Source organism: Bos javanicus, chromosome 22 (genome assembly GCF_032452875.1).
Source record: "Bos javanicus breed banteng chromosome 22, ARS-OSU_banteng_1.0, whole genome shotgun sequence".
Taxonomy (NCBI): Eukaryota; Metazoa; Chordata; class Mammalia; order Artiodactyla; family Bovidae; genus Bos; species Bos javanicus.
In genome coordinates this window covers 51,738,815-51,755,180 of record NC_083889.1, presented here as the reverse complement: position 1 = coordinate 51,755,180, position 16,366 = coordinate 51,738,815, and the positions used below count along the sequence as shown (strand labels likewise).

Below are 16,366 nucleotides of genomic sequence, written 5' to 3'. Positions count from 1 at the left end.
GCAGAATTTTAACCAATAATATTTCCCGAATGCCACTTAAAGAGTGGAATGGTTAATTTCATACTACTACTCATCTTCAAGACCAAGCATAAACCACCTCCTTGCGGCCACTTCACAGTTTCCTCGTCATAAACTGCCACCGGGGCTCCTTTGTACTGTCCTAACAGGTGTCTGTCACTCAATGCCAGACTTCTGCTTGCTACCTTCACTCACCAAACTGAGTTTCTAGGTGAAAGCACATGTTCTAGCAAATTCCAAGCACTGCTCCCCACAAGGCAGACACATGATAAAAGACTAAAAGAATACCTGAATCAGTTGATTCGGAGGAGCCCATTCTCTGCAGACTGCTGTTTTTCACCTCTATGGGTTGTTCATACTCACTGAAACCAAGAAAAGTAACTCACAGGAGATAGCCCATGACAGGGCAAGTTGCCATACTGCCATGAACCATCATTACTTCTAGGCCACACCACAAAACACTTCGGCCACCCAGAACACCCAGTTGGCACTTACGTATAAAAGGACATGAGAAAAGAGTAGGTTGGCATTGGTCACACTGCAGATAGGAGGAGGACAATGACTATTGGACTACTTCCTGAAATGAGAGCATGTGTTCTAGGTACTGAGCTAGGAGCCGGAATGAACAGGACAAGTTCCTGCTTTTCAGAGATTGGAAAAGACATGTGCTTCTTTAGAAAATGGGACGTCCAAGACTGATGAGAAACCAGCTTTACAAAAAAAAAAAAAAAAACGGTGGGATGCATTTTTTTAATAAGGAAAAAGTGCAGGAAAATTTTAGGAGTGGAAAGCTGAGTTAAAAGACCTGGTCTTAGGAAAGCATGGGGCTGGGTGTGTTGGGGGGGACACAGCAGGAATATGCACGAGGCGAGGGATTGCGACGATTTCCGCAAACGCAAGGAAAGAAAACGCCACGTCCCTTGGCTGAGAAGGAAATAGAACTCACAGAAAGCTAAGATAACTATGAGGTGGTTCTGAAAAGGATAGAAGTGAGCGACTAGGAGGGCCTGTTTTTCCCCGTGGTGGCAGATTTCAAAGAGCTTCGTGGGGTAAGGACAGAAGAGCACAGGGCAATCTAAAAAGGGGTGGCGAAGGTGGGGAGCCCAGGCATACCCCACCCCCTACCCGGCCCGTCTCGGGGCTGAGGGCGGCCCCGGAGGGTCCGAACGGCCTCTCCCGCCCAACATTCGGCCTGGGGGGAGGGTGCACATGGCGGGCCCCCGTCGGTGGGGCCGCCCCCGAGCGGCAGAGAGGCAAGCGCTACCCTCGCGGCCGGTTTTCTGGCCTGATCTACCCGAGAGCCGTCTGGGAGGTCAAACGCCTGCGGCACCGCTCCTCGGTCCCTCCTCACCTGCCCAGTCCCTGCAGCTGGTCCATGGTGACCGTCAGGTTGGTGACAGGCGACAGGCCCCCGGCGGCTGGCGTGCCAAACAGCGCCTTCACGACGGGCTGCGGTGCGGGCGGGGGGCTGCAGGCGAAGAGCAGGCGGCGGCGGTGCGGGGGCTCCGGGCCCAGTTCCATGGCGGCGCCGGGCCTCCTAGGGATCCCGCTCCCTCTTCCTCCGCCTCCGCCGCGCCCGCCCCGCCCCGCTGGCACTGGCCTCGGCCGCGCGCCCCGCAGCCGGCGCCCGCGGGTCAAATACAAACACGACCCCGCGGTTCAGGGATGCGGCTGCCGCGGGGAAGAGGCGCGGACAGGCGGGTGTCCAAACTCGGCAGGCGCCAGCCACAGGCGCGGGTGCGTCCCCTCACTCCGCGAGGCCGGCGGGCGGGGGGCGCCGGCAACCTGAAGATTAAATCCAAACAAACGGAGCGCGTCGGGGAGGGAGAGCGGCTAGAGCTACGAGGCAACGACCCAGGTTCACACTCTCTTCACTTTTCTTTCACTCTGTTGCCTGGGAGTGCAGACAACTAGGCCGACATTCACGTCCCTCCCGGGCCGTCGCTGCCAAGGTGGCCTTTCGCGGTAATAGCTGCTCACTGCGGCCTGCCGCTCCCCCGCCCCCCTTTCCTAGTTGGCGCCAAACGGAATCCACCAATCAGTAACCAACTTCTCCTCCTCGCTCAGGAATGGCAGCTAGGCTGGACCAATGAGAGGGGAAGAAGGAAGCAGCTCGCGGGACACTGCGAGGTCGGCCCCCTCTCAGAAAGGGGCGGGGCCTAGAGGGGCCCTCCGAACCCGAGGAGCTCAGAGGTCAATGAAAACTCCCAGCCGACCCTGCGAGACGCCGGGAGAGAGCGGAAGGCCCCTCTTGACGCGTTGCATGGTGGGAAGCGTAGTTCCCACAGCGCGCCGGAGTGTAGTCGGCTCTTACAGCGTTAGGCCAAAGCCCTATCGGCCTCTATTCTGTGTTCCACACGCTGAGGAAATGTGGAGCGTAGAAAAAGCTGTTCGGTCCCCTCTTCCGCTCCGGGCCTCCAGGCCCCAGTTTTATCACGAGAGAGAGAGAACTGGATGACCCAAGGAGTGGGCCCTGCCTCACGAACACAGGGTCCAACTCTGGAGCACTGAGGCTCCTGTCCAGCCGGCTTTCCTGGCCTTGAGCTGCTGATTACAAGACTTAACCCTATGGCCTGCGTTGTGGGCCTCGGCATTGTTTGCTCACCTCTAGTTTAGCTTTGATATATTTTCTCACAACCATTTCCTTCTCTCGCACCCTTTCTTGCTTCATTCGGAGTGCCTGGATAAGCATCCCCTGGTGGTTCAGTGGTAAAGAATCTGCTTGCCAATGCTTGAGGCTTGGGTTCTACGTCTGGGTCCAGAAGATCCCCTGGAGAAGAAAATGGCAACCCACTCCAGTATTCTTGCCTGGTAGGAGGAGGCAGAGGAGCCTGGCGGGCTACAATCCATGGGGTTGCAAAGAGTCAGATACCACTGAGTGACTAATACTTCACTTCACTTTGTGTCTAAACAGCAACAGATACAACAATAATAAACACTTATCTAGTGCTTATGTGCCACTGTTAGAAGGCCTTTATTCATTCGTTTAATTCTTACAACAATTCTATGACAGAAATTATCCCCGCTTTGTAGGTAACCAGATTTGTTGTAATATCCCTTGTAACAGTGATGATTCCTAGAATGAGTGATTTTATGAGAGAGGCAGAGGTACAGCTGTCAGTCCTGAAAAGGACTTGTCTTTAGGTAGCATGTTCAGAGCAAATACTGTTTATTTAGCTTGTGTATTTAAATATTTTGGGTGTTTGGTTAAGATTAGGACCATTCTGAAAGAGATGGGAATACCAGACCACCTGACCTGCCTCTTGAGAAACCTGTATGCAGGTCAGGAAGCAAAAGTTAGAACTGGACATGGAACCATCAAGGCTGTATATTGTCACCCTGCTTATTCAACTTATATGCAGAGTACATCATGAGAAACGCTGGGCTGGAGGAAGCACAAGCTGGAATCAAGATTGCTGGGAGAAATATCAATAACCTCAGATATGCAGATGACACCACCCTTATGGCAGAAAGTGAAGAGGAACTCAAAAGCCTTATGATGAAAGTGAAAGAGGAGAGTGAAAAAGTTGGCTTAAAGCTCAACATTCAGAAAACGAAGATCATGGCATCTGGTCCCATCACTTCATGGCAAATAGATGGGGAAACAGTGGAAACGGTGGCTGACTTTATTTTGGGGGGCTCCAAAATCACTGCAGATGGTGACTGCAGCCATGAAATTAAAAGACGTTTACTTCTTGGAAGGAAAACCATGCTATCTATGACCAACCTAGATAGCATATTCAAAAGGAGAGACATTACTTTGCCAACAAAGTCCATCTAGTCAAGGCTATGGTTTTTCCAGTAGTCATGTAAAGGATGTGAGAGTTGGACTATTGATGCTTTTGAACTGTGTTGTTGGAGAAGACTCTTGAGAGTCCCTTGGACTGCAAAGAGATCCAACCAGTCCATCCTAAAAGAGATCGGTCCTATTCATTGGAAGGACTGATGTTGAGGCTGAAACTCCAATACCTTGGCCACCTGATGAGAAGAGCTAAGTCATTTGAAAAGACCCTGATGCTGGAAAAGATTGAGGGCAGGAGGAAAAGGGGACAACAGAGGATGAGATGGCTGGATGGCATCATCGACTCGATGGACATGGGTTTGGGTGGACTCCGGGAGTTGGTGATGGTCAGAGAGGCCTGGCATGCTGCAATTCATGGGGTCGCAAAGAGTCGGACATGACTGAGCAACTGAACTAAACTGAACTGATGACCACTACCTCTGTTTTTGGCCTACCATAAGCTCAAATATTTTTTTAAAAAGCTTTTCCTTGGGGCATGGGATAAATTAGGGCGATAGGATTAACATATACACACACTATATAAAATAGATTACCAACAAGGACCTACTGTATAGCACAGGGAACTATACTCAATGTTTTGTAATAACCTGAAAAAGGATATATATAATACACACACACACATATATATAATAGCTGAATCACTGTGCTATACACCTGAAACTAACATAGCATTGTAAAGCTACTACAACTAAAAAAACAAAAAGCTTTGTGTTTCAAAGGTTTGTATTATGCAAATACTATAAAATAATTACAGTCTTAGAAAATACAAATAGTTATACTTCAAAAAATCATCTGTAATTCTACCAGCTTCAGAGAAACAGTGGTCAACATTTTGAACTTTTTGTATGGGTATGCATTGTTATTCTACAGTCAATATTTGTTTCATGGTTAAAGGAATGGAAAGGCCTTAGCTGAGCAGACAGACGTTTCCTGAATGGGATCAAATCCGAATATTGGAATGAAAACAGTGTCAGAAATGTTAAAGAACTATTCATTTTCTTTTTTTTCCTTTTTAAAAGATTGATGAAGTGTTGAGGGTGATTTTGTTATGTTTGGGTCCATGGATTGTGAAATGAAAGCAAAAGGAAAAGAATAATTGAACCACCTCCTTTTCCCCATTCTCTCAGGCATGCAAAGTCCTGGCGCAGCACTGGGGGAAGGGAAGAACACCTTGCTGTGAATTGAGAAGTCTGATTTCTAATCCAGCTCTGCTTTGAGGCAAGTTGGTGTTTGCTCACTCACTGAATCTCTACTGACAGCCTGCCGATTTTCCAGATCCAAACAGGATTAATTCTTCCTTGGAGACTTCCCTGGAATACCCTTCTTCGCCCAACTAATACTCACCTTTTCAGGAAAGCTCCACCCTCAGATACCCTCACTGATACACTCCCCTCCATAACCATCCACATTCCCCACATAACCATCCACCTAGTGTTTACATTTGTTTCTGTGATAATTTAATCAGGGTGCATTCCTTCTTTCCTTAAAGGGGTATAAACTCTAAAGGGTAGTGACCCCTCCCCCATTTCCTTTACTATTGTGCTTGATTCTGGGAACCCTTCAGTACCTGTAGGTTGAATACGGGCTGTGGAGAAAAAGTACGACTGCTTTGAGAGTGTTTAAAGAAGGGAATTTGATCTGGTCTGGTACCATCATGGAGTCCTTGAGAAAGTGTCCAGGAAGATAAGCCTTTAGGAGGGGAAGAGAGTGTATTCAAGGCAGAGTGTGTGTGTTAGTTGCTCAGTCGTGTCCAACTCTTCATGACCCCATGGACTCTAGCCCACCAGGTTCCTCTGTCCATGGAATTCTCCAGGCAAGAATACTAGAGTGGGTTGCCATTTCCTTCTCCAGGGGACCTTCCCTACCAGGGACCTTCCTGATCAGGGATTGAACCCAGTCTTCTGCATTGCAGGCAGATGCTTTACCATCTGAGCTACTAGGGAAGCCCTCAAGGCAGGGTCAGACCCTAAGCAGAGGCTCTGAAGCTGGAAGAAGTCCCCTCCCTGTGTGTGGCAGAGGAGGAGTGGGAGGGGAGGATGGCGAGGGCCCAGACTCTGCAGGGGTTCACCACATTCTACAACTTTTATCTCAAGGGCAATGGAAAATCATTGAAAGGTTTACATTTTATTTGAAAAAGATTACCGGAGCTGATTTGATGTTTTACATGTGCCCATTTTCCTTTCACCCAACTGTGGGGTTAGCCAGATTGGATTTATTCTGCATGGTTACCTGAGGCAGCAGTGAGCCTCCCTGGAGGCTACAAGGTTTCAGTTTAACACTCAAAAGGAAAATCAGAACAGTTTTCCGAGATGGAATGAGCAGTCCACAAGAAACTGTATAACCAGTGTCTTAGATGCTGTGTGGAGATGAGTACCTAGAATCAAGGATTCCCAAATCCTAGGTCTACATTACAATTATCCGGGGAGCTTTGACATTTATTTATTTACTTACTGAGTTGGCAATCCATTTCCATGGTATAAATTCTAATGATACCACAAAAGGCCTAGACTAAACCTCCCTCCCATCCCTGTCCCCAGGTACCCTGTTTTCCTCCCCGTTGGTCATCACTGTGGCCAGATTATTGTGTGCATCTCCTAGAAGCTGTGTCTGTGCAAACACGTACTTGTACATATTCTCCCACATATACTTTTCAGTTTTCACAGATGGCAACAGCATGTTATAAACATTGTCCTGAATCTCACTTTTTTCCACTTCCACGTATGTTGGAGTTGGTTCAATATCAACAGATGAAGTCCCTCTTTTTTTTTTTTTTAATGGCTACCAGTTGAGGAGCTTGTTTGAAAAATACAGATTCTCTGGTCTCCCTTGAATATATTAGTAAAATTTTTAGTTATTTATTTTGACTGCACTAGGTCTTTGTTTCTGTGTGGGCTTTTTGAGTGAGGGATATTCTCTAATTGTGGTGCTTGGGCTTCTCACTGTGGTGGTTTCTCTTGTTGTGGTGTACAGGCTTAGTTGTTCTGAGGAAGATGTGGGATTTTCCTGGGCTAGCGAAAAGCAAAGGAGAAAAGGAAAGATATAAGCATCTGAATGCAGAGTTCCAAAGAATAGGAAGAAGAGATAAGAAAGGCTTCCTCAGCGATCAGTGCAAAGAAATAGAGGAAAACAACAGAATGGGAAAGACTAGAGATCTCTTCAAGAAAATTAGAGATACCATGGCACCCCACTCCAGTACTCTTGCCTGGAAAATCCCATTGGCGGAGGAGCCTGGTGGGCTGCAGTCCATGGGGTCGCTGAGAGTTGGACACGACTGAGCGACTTCACTTTCACTTTCATGAATTGGAGAAGGAAATGGCAACCCACTCCAGTGTTCTTGCCTGGACAATCCCAGGGACGGGGGAGCCTGGTGGGCTGCCGTCTATGGGGTCGCACAGAGTCAGACACGACTGAAGTGACTTAGCAGCAGCAGCAGTCTGCTCTCCTCACTTAACACAGGTAAAGAGCAGTATGTAGTGACCAGCCAAGACCTCAGCCCCTGGCTCTAACAGCCAGGGGGTTTGTAGTTGAGGATGCAGTTTGTGTCCAGAAGAGGGAGGGCACATGCCCAGTAAATATTTGTTAAATGAATTCCATTCAGAGAGAAAGTGCAAATAAAGGTTACCTTTCTGGAAAAAAAAAAGAAAATTAGAGATACCAAGGGAACATTTCATGCAAAGATGGGCTCGATAAAGGACAGAAATGGTATGGACCTAACAGAAGTAGAAGATATTAAGAAGAGGTAGCAAGAATACACAGAAGAACTGTACAAAAAAGATCTTCATGACCAAGATAATCACGATGGTGTGATCACTCACCTAGAGCCAGACATCCTGGAATGTGAAGTCAAGTGGGCCTTAGAAAGCATCACTATGAACAAAGCTAATGGAGGTGATGGAATTCCAGTTGAGCTATTTCAAATCCTGGAAGATGATGCTGTGAAAGTACTGCACTCAATATGCCAGCAAATTTGGAAAACTCAGCAGTGGCCACAGGCCACAGGACTGGCCACAGGTCCGTTTTCATTCCAATCCCAAAGAAAGGCAATGCCAAAGAATATTCAAACTACTGCACAATTGCACTCATCTCACACACTAACACTAACCCTAATTAAAAGGCGCTTACTCCTTTGAAGGAAAGTTATGACCAACCTAGATAGCATATTCAAAAGCAGAGACAGTACTTTGCCAACAAAGGTTCATCTAGTCAAGGCTATGGTTTTTCCTGTGGTCATGTATGGATGTGAGAGTTGGACTGTGAAGAAGGCTGAGTGCCAAAGAATTGATGCTTTTGAACTGTGGTGTTGGAGAAGACTCTTGAGAGTCCCTTGGACTGCAAGGAGATCCAACCAGTCCATTCTGAAGGAGATCAGCCCTGGGATTTCTTTGGAAGGAATGATGCTGATGCTGAAACTCCAGTACTTTGGCCACCTCATGGGAAGAGTTGACTCATTGGAAAAGACTCTGATGCTGGGAGGGATTGGGGGCAGGAGGAGAAGGGGACGACAGAGGATGAGATGGCTGGATGGCATCACCGACTTGATGGATGTGAGTTTGAGTGAACTCTGGGAGTTGGTGATGGACAGGGAGGCCTGGCGTGCTGCGATTCATGGGGTCGCAAAGAGTCGGACACGACTGAGCAACTGAACTGAACTGAGGGATTGAACCCATGTTTCCTGCATTGTCAGGCGGATTCTTTACCACTGAGCCACCAGGGAAATTCCTCCCTTGGATATTTTGATTTCATAGGCTTGGTGTCAGAGAAGGCAATGGTAACCTACTCCAGTACTCTTGCCTGGACAATCCCATGGATGGAGGAGCCTGGTAGGCTGCAGTCCGTGGGGTCACTAAGAGTCGGACACAACTGAAGCAACTTAGCAGCAGCAGCGGGCTTGGTGTGGGGCCCTTCCTGGAATCTGTATAATCAGGAAGCTCTATGAATTGTTCTGAAATACAAGCTAGTTTGGGAACCACTTAACTAAATGACTTCTAAAACTGAAAGTTTAGTTGCTCAGTCCTGTCCGACTCTTTGTGACCCCATGGACTGTAGCCCACCAGGCTCCTCCGTCCACAGGATTTTCCAGGCAAGAGTACTGGAGTGGGTTGCCATTTCCTTCTCCAAAATTACTTCTAAGGCCACTGAATTCCAGAGATCACACACATTGTTCCAATACATAATTTGTATTTATCCTGCGATGTTCTGGGTAACAAGTCCTATAGGATGGTTTTGTGAGCACAGGCTGAGTCCTGCCTCTTGGTTAAATGTTTACTCTGGGTTGACAGACTTTTCTAGCTGAAAATATGCCCCACCCCCATTCGTTCATGGGTGTTTTCTGAACAGTTTCACCCACCTCCAGTACTTCTTCAGCCTCCTGTCTTATCGCAGAGAACTACCAAATTCCTGTTACTGATAGGCATATCCCTCCTGAATTCCTGCCTCTCATCTGAATTAACTTAGAATGGCCCGCCAGCAACTTGCCTCAAGTCCGTTTACTTCTCTCTTTCCTTCCTAACCAAACTTGTGACCCTCCCTAGTGCCCCTGGCAGGAAACAGCCCTGGCACCTTCACCTGCCTGTCCACCTTCACCTGTCTCCTGCTCCTGACCAGATCTGGCTAGACTCCCAAACCCTCGACCCCAAAATGCTCTGTCTACATGCAACTGTGATCTCCTCATTTCACCATCAGTTTGAAGCTGTCCTACCTACCCCATTGCTTAAAACAGGGGCCCCCATACATTTTGGACCCAGGACCCAGAACACACATATCAAAAAATTTTCAATGTATCATGTACTCAACAGTACCTGTAATACACTGTTTTCTCTTTTATTTTGTGTCACTTAAGAATTTTAGCTATGAAAAAAATTTAAAAATCCTAGCGATAAACCCCTAAAATTAATGTGTTATGATGGCCCGTGACCTGCAGTTTGAAAGGCAGTGGCTGACAGGCTCAGCAAGCTGATAATGCTGCCTTTCATCTCAAAAGCAGTAAGTAAAAAAAAAAGCAGAATTCCCTGGTGGTCCAGTTGTTAGGAGTTTGAGCTTTCACCGCCTTGGCCTGGATTTAACCCCAGGTCAGGGAACTAAGATTCCACAAAACTGCCCACAGCACAGTCAGAAAAAAAAAAAGAGAGAGGCTACATCTCCTTTTGCCTTCATAGGCACTCCAGTCATAGAAAGCTACCCTAACCAGTTCGCTCAAACTCACGTTCATCAAGTCGGTGATGCCATCCAGCCATCTCACTATTTCAAATATTTTCCACCTTAAATCTCCGAAACATTCCTTGCTTCTCTTGTTTTGTGTCATTTATTACTTGACTCAACATCCCTATTCTCACATTCATTCATTCAACAAACATTTATTCATTGCTTACTGGAACAAACCTTTTGCTGGAAATAAAAATACCGCAAGCCTTACCCTCAGGAGGCTTACCTCTGCCCAATGCAGTCTCACAGAAGATTCCTTGAAATCATTAACATGATAAAGGATCCTGGCTGAGGGGGTGAAGCTAAGAGGAAGGCTGGAGGGGAGAGTGTGGAGGGACTTCCCAAAAGAGATGAAAGCTACTGAAACTTGAGGGTGTAGGTTGTTGGAAAAGGGGGGAGTTGGAGTTGGATGAGGTGGGGTGATTTTAAGGAGAGGAAAGAGGCCTCTTCCTCTGGACAGTACAGGGTGTGGAGGGTGGATCAGTGGGGGAGAGGGGAAGCCAGTGAGATCCTAAATTCAGGCAGAAACGGGGTAAGGGGTTCTGCAATAGCAGGAGGGGAGCGAGTGACCTTGGGAGCTGGGGACGGAGATGGAGCTCATTGGGTTTTGATAACAGAATCCTTGAGATGGGGGAGGTAACGGGAGGAGTCTAGAAAGACTTCTAGGTAAGAACTTAAGCACCTGGGTGGGATGGGAGCATTATTTCAACAATAGGAGGCCTAGTTCTTGGTGGAATTTGATGAGCTCAGTTTGGGGCTTATCTACTGTCTGGGGTTGGTACTGGGGAGAGAGATTTGGGGTTCATTAGCATAAGGATGGTAAAGTCCACAGAGGGTGTGAGAGGAATGTGTTAGGAGACTGGTTCTGTGAAGTGTCAACACTGTGGCTTGGATGCAGAAGGAGAAGCCCAGGAAGGTGGGGCTGGAGAAGCCACTCAAGGCAGGAGTGACCAGTCCGTGGTTCAATCCTTGTATCTGAAGGGAGTCACTGAACGGGACCGCATGGAGAGCTTCATTGTGCTGAGTGAGCGGTGGAGGTGGGAAGTGAGGAAGCAGCCACAGGAAGGCTCTGGGAAGGCGAGAGTTGGCACAGAAGGCATGGTACAGTTCACAAATATTCAAAGCTACATTATTCATTTTAGCCCCAGCAGAGAGCAACCTAAGCGCCTGTCAGCCATGGAGTGGCTAACTAGAGGTTCTTTCATACAGCAATGAAATCTGACCATTGACGATGAACATAAGCCAGATATGGAAGAGAACATACTCTTTGGCTCTGTGGCATAAAGTTTAAAAGAAAAAGAAATTCCTGCTTTTTAATCCTTAGTGATAGAAGTTAGGGTCCTGGTGATTTTAGGGAGTGGTGGGGACTGGAAAAGACCATGAGGATGACTTTGTACATGAAGGTGTTCACCCTGTGGAAATTTTGCTCCAGATCTGTTCACTTTTCTTCACGAATAGTATATTTGAATGAAATGTTTCTTGTTAGTGATAAAACAACTTTTCCTTGACTCCACTTTTCCCCTCCAGCTACATTCCTCCCCTTCACAGTAAAATGCAAAAAAGCTGTCTCTAATCTCTCTCCTCCCATTTTTTCCTGAACCCACTCCAACCAGACAGTCACCCTCCCAATTTCATGGACATAGGGTCTGGCAAGTTCTCTGGGGACCTTCCTTTGATGAACCAGCACCAACTTGCATGCCTGTCTTACTCTGCCTGGCAGTCACCTGTTAGAGCCCTGGATACAGTTGACTACTCCCTTCAAGAAATATTTGCTGCTCTTGGATTTCAGGACACCCTGCTCCAGATTTTCCACTTCTCCAGTTGCTCCAAAAAACAAAAAAATGATGCTTTAACAACATTGTAAATCAGCAGTACTCTGATAAAAATTTTTTAAAAAATGCTTTAGAAAGGTCATGATGTAGTAAGTCATTTGGCCCATCAGGAATGGGAGGCAGGCACAGGGAGCCGTGAAGCTTTGAAGCCTTGAAGTTCTTCACAGACATGGCAGCCTCTTGTCCCCAGCAGGAGCAGCAGCTTAGAGCCTTACCCAAAGAAAGAAGGGGAGATGTTTTTGGAGTAAATGAAAACTAAGAATGTGAATGTTATCCTGAAGGCAGTAGGGTTAGAAAGGGCCTCTGAGACACCATTATTCCTCTCCCTTTCTCTCCCCGCAAAAAAAGTAAACTGAACTTATGGCCCAGGGTGACGAGGTCCCCTTTCTCTTCAGAAAAGGTTGACTTTTTCCGCCATTGAGCATTGGTGTAGTACTCAAGGAGGCCACCGGAGGGCGCTTGTTTCCCAGAAGACTATTCTTAGGAATAGAATTAATGAGTGTTGGCAGAAAAAGCAGCGAGAGGGACTTGTCACGTGTGAAAAATTGAAGGCACCCCAGTCTCTGGGGATCTGTTTCTAGAGCCCTTTTCATGGTGGGACGTGCTCAGGGGTAGGAGCCCCAAACCTGTGTTGCTAGTCTCAGCTGGCCCTATGTCTTATGAGTCAGCCTCTTGATCACTCTTGGTCTCAGTGGCACCACCTCAAGGAAATTGGAGGAATGACTCCTGAGCAGTGTACAACACAGGTGGCATTAGCAAGAGAGAATAAAGCAAGTAAACACTTTTCAGAAGCTGGAAATAAACGGGATTGCTGACCCTCATGGTCCCAGCCTGTCCCTGGCTAATGTCGTACTGTTGGCTGTGTGACCTTACACTCACGTGTCCTACTGCATGAGTGAGTGTCCAGCACTGGGTATTTTGAGAGAGGCAAGCCCTGGCAGGTAAAGGTGGGGAGGCCAAAGTTAGGTCCGAGGCAGCTGCTAGGCAATGGAGGACCCTGGGGCAGTTGGGAGCCATAGTATGTTCTGGAGTGAGGGTACATGACTTCATTTCAATTGCAAAGTTTCCTTGTGAGATTTCCTGGGGCCCTCCCTCTGGAAGTTAGAGATCCTGGATAGCAGCTGGGACCTCCTTATAGTCTGCACCTGGGTACTATGACCAACCACCGCCCCCCCGCCCCAACCTGTTCCCCCCATCCCCATCCCCCTAACAGAATGTTCTGGGAGGAGAGGAAACACTTTGTGTTGAGGCTGGAAGAGGCTGGAAACCAGAAACCTCGGCCTGTGGTAACACTGCCTTGTCCCAGTCTTTCTCAATCCCTGGGTCTCTGGAAGGTGAAATTGTCCCTGGGTCTCCCTCTGTCCTGGTTGAGTTAGGGCCTCTTGTGCCATCCTGCTGCTGCCTGGTTGACAAATGCCCCCATTAGGCAAGGTGCCTTGTTGGGGAGGGGTGGCAGATGGAGGAGGAGCTCATGGTTGGTTATTATTATTATTATTTATCTTATTTATTTGGCTGTACTAGATCTTAGTTGCAGCACATGGCATCTAGTTCCTTGACCAGGAATCGGACCCGAGAGCCCTGCATTGGGAGGGTGGAGTCTTAGCCACTGGACCACCAGACCACCGAGCTCAAGGTTTTGATAAAATAAATTTTCACATATTGAGGTATGGGGAAGCCATTCTGGCTTATGCATGAATTAACTTGAATTTTATGGTAACTAAAGCAGCCTGCTTGTGGCCTCTGTTTTAATTATTGAAGAAAAAGGCACATTAGCCAGAAGTAATAAATGTCCATGTTAAAAATAAAGCTTAGGGGAGTTCCCTGGTGGCCTAGTGGTTAGGACTCTGAGCTTTCACTGCCGCAGCTGGGGTAACTGAGATCACAAAGCCAAGTGGTAAAAACAAAACACAAAATCTTAAATGCTTCGCTTCCTGGGACACCAATGCATTTACTCCTCCTTTGATGATAAGGCCCCTTCCACCTGCCAAGGCCATACTGACTTGCTGTGCAAGTGCTGGTCTGTGTTTTGTAAAAAGTTGGCTTTATTTGTTTCTTATTTGGTCTGTTTTTTTGTTTGTTTGTTTTTTGAAACCTTGATGAAATATATTCCTGACTTCTTTAATGGTCTTTTTTTCTGAAAAGATATAAAACTGTATTGAGAACCAAGCTTCTCAGGGGCAGTTTCTCAGAGTAATCTGGGAAGCTGACTTCCAGGCTGTAGTCCTTGGTTCTCAAATAAAACTCTTCTCTATTCTTATTATAGATTTTTTTCTTTTTTTTATGACTGTTTATTGATTCTTTTCATTGACAGTTTCCAGGACTTAGCCCTTTCCAGCCCTAAGCAAAACCTGCCCTAGTGGGAGATGGGGCTGGACCTGTTCCAATCTTTTGAGACTAAACTCCAGACTCCAAGGCGTGCCCTGAGCCTTGTGGGATGTTTGTGTGTTCTCTGGAAAAAAGGGCTACATTTGAGGAAAAGGGATCAATCAGAGTGAAACAAGTTCCTTTTGTTCAGGATTCCTTAGTGCCTTTAATAAGCTGATGTGTATTGTGAGTTTCCTTCCTGGAGGCTCAGATGGTAAAGAATCTGCCTGCCAATTCCGGAAGACCCCAGTTCGATTCCTGGGTTGGGAAGATCCCCTGGAGGAGGGAATGGCTACCCACACCAGTATTTTGGCCTGCAGAATTCTGTGGACAAAGGAGCCTGGAGGGTTGCAGTCCAAGGAGTTGCAAAGAGTTGGACATGACTGAGTGACCAACACTTTCAAGAAACAGCAAAGGAGGTTTCACAAACTTATTTGAATGTAAGATCCTTTTCTTGGGAATCTTGCTTGACCCCTGGTCCATGGAACATACTCTGAGAAGTACCCACTTAATCCAATGCAGGCCCCAAATTGCTTTCATAGAGATAATGGAAATACAGCGGGGTAGGTGTTTGCCCCAGCCCCAGGTTAGTGGTCTGAGGGTGGCCGGGGCCTCCCTTCCCTGGGCACACACAGAGCCTTCCTGAGTGGGCAGGGAGGGGCTGCTGCAGCTCCGCTGCTCTTCCTTGCCTTCACCCCTTTCTTTCATCTTCAGTGACTCAAGGGCCAGCTCATGTGAATTTGGGCTCTGCGGTCATGGAGAGCTGGGGAGAGAGATCAGTGCCCACCCCACTGCCAGCGCTTAGAGATATAAATTATCTATTTATAAAATCTGGAGGAGGGCATGGCAACCCACTCCAGTATGCTTGCCTGGAGAATCCCCATGGACAGAAGAACCTGGTGGCCACAGTCCACGGGGAAGCAAAGAGTCAGATATGACTGAATGACGAAGCACAGCATTTATAAAATGCACTATTTTATGTGTAATTATTTAGCTTGTAGCAAATATGTACAATTGTGTGTGTTAGTCGCTCAGTCCAACTCTTTGCGACCCCATGGACTGTAGCCTGCCAGGCTCCTCCATCCATGGAATTTTCCAGGCAAGAATACTAGAATGGGTTGTCATATTCTTCTCCAGGGGATCTTCCCAACCCAGGGATCAAACCCTGGTCTCCCGCATTGCAGGCAGACTCTTGACTGTCTGAGCCACCATGTAAATCTGCTGCTGCTGCTGCTGCTAAGTCGCTTCAGTCGTGTCTGACTCTGTGTGACCCCAGAGACGGCAGCCCACCAGGCTTCCCTGTCCCTGGGATTGTCCAGGCAAGAACACTGGAGTGGGTTGCCATTTCCTTCTCCAATGCATGAAAGTGAAAAGTGAAAGTGAAGTCACTCAGTCGTATCCGACTCTAGCGATCCCATGGACTGTAGCCCACCAGGCTCCTCCGTCCATGGGATTTTCCAGGCAAAAGTACTGGAGTGGGATGCCATTGCCTTCTCCGATGTAAATCTGAGCCACCACCAAATCAAGAGGTAGAACGTTTTCATCACCCCAAGCATTCCCTTTGCCGTCAGTCTCGTTTTGCTAACCCGTGGCCCTGGCAGCCACTGATCTATTTCCTACTTTTTGCACTACCCTTTTGCCTTTTCTGGAGGTTTCATATAAATCTACTAAGTCACTTCAGTCATGTCCGACTCTGTGGGACCCCATAGACGGCAGCCCACCAGGCTCCCCCGTCCCTGGGATTCTCCAGGCAAGAATACTGGAGTGGGTCGCCATTTCCTTCTCCAATGCAAGAAAATGAAAAGTGAAAGTGAAGTCACTCAGTCATGTCCGACCCTCAGCGACCCCATGGACTGCATCCTTCTAGGCTCCTCCGTCCATGGGATTTTCCAGGCAAGAGTACTGGAGTGGGGAATCGTGCAATATGAGGTCTTTTGCATCTGACTTCTTTCATTTATGACAATATCTAGGAAAATGTTTATGAGGTTCATTCGTGATATGTATATCAACAGTTCATTCTTTTTTACTGGCAGGTAGCATTTCATCATGTGAATGTCCACTGTTGATGAACTTGCTGAAGGACGTCTAGGCTGTTCCTGGGTTTTGACTATCATCAACATTCTTGTACAAGTTTTTGTATGCATAATGC

The 16,366-nt window shown here is 47.4% G+C and overlaps 1 protein-coding gene and 1 long non-coding RNA gene across 3 annotated transcripts in view; one reads left to right on the top strand and one right to left on the bottom strand.

The window, feature by feature from the left end:
- CDC25A (cell division cycle 25A) overlaps positions 1–2,090 on the bottom strand; it is a 24,227-nt gene extending 22,137 nt beyond the window's left edge. Inside the window, exons 1-2 of one of the 2 annotated variants that reach the window (XM_061397655.1) lie at positions 1,370–2,090; positions 307–380 (exon numbers count right to left, since the gene is read on the bottom strand). In XM_061397655.1, coding sequence (XP_061253639.1) covers positions 307–380; positions 1,370–1,539 — 244 coding nt within the window. In that variant the 5' untranslated portion in view covers positions 1,540–2,090. The remainder of the gene's footprint in view (positions 1–306; positions 381–1,369) is intronic. The other variant, XM_061397654.1, reaches the window with a different exon arrangement.
- On the top strand, positions 378–16,366 carry LOC133235773 (uncharacterized). Its single transcript, XR_009732639.1, has 3 exons — positions 378–1,067; positions 4,948–5,042; positions 16,255–16,366. It is a non-coding gene; the product is annotated as an uncharacterized LOC133235773 (long non-coding RNA).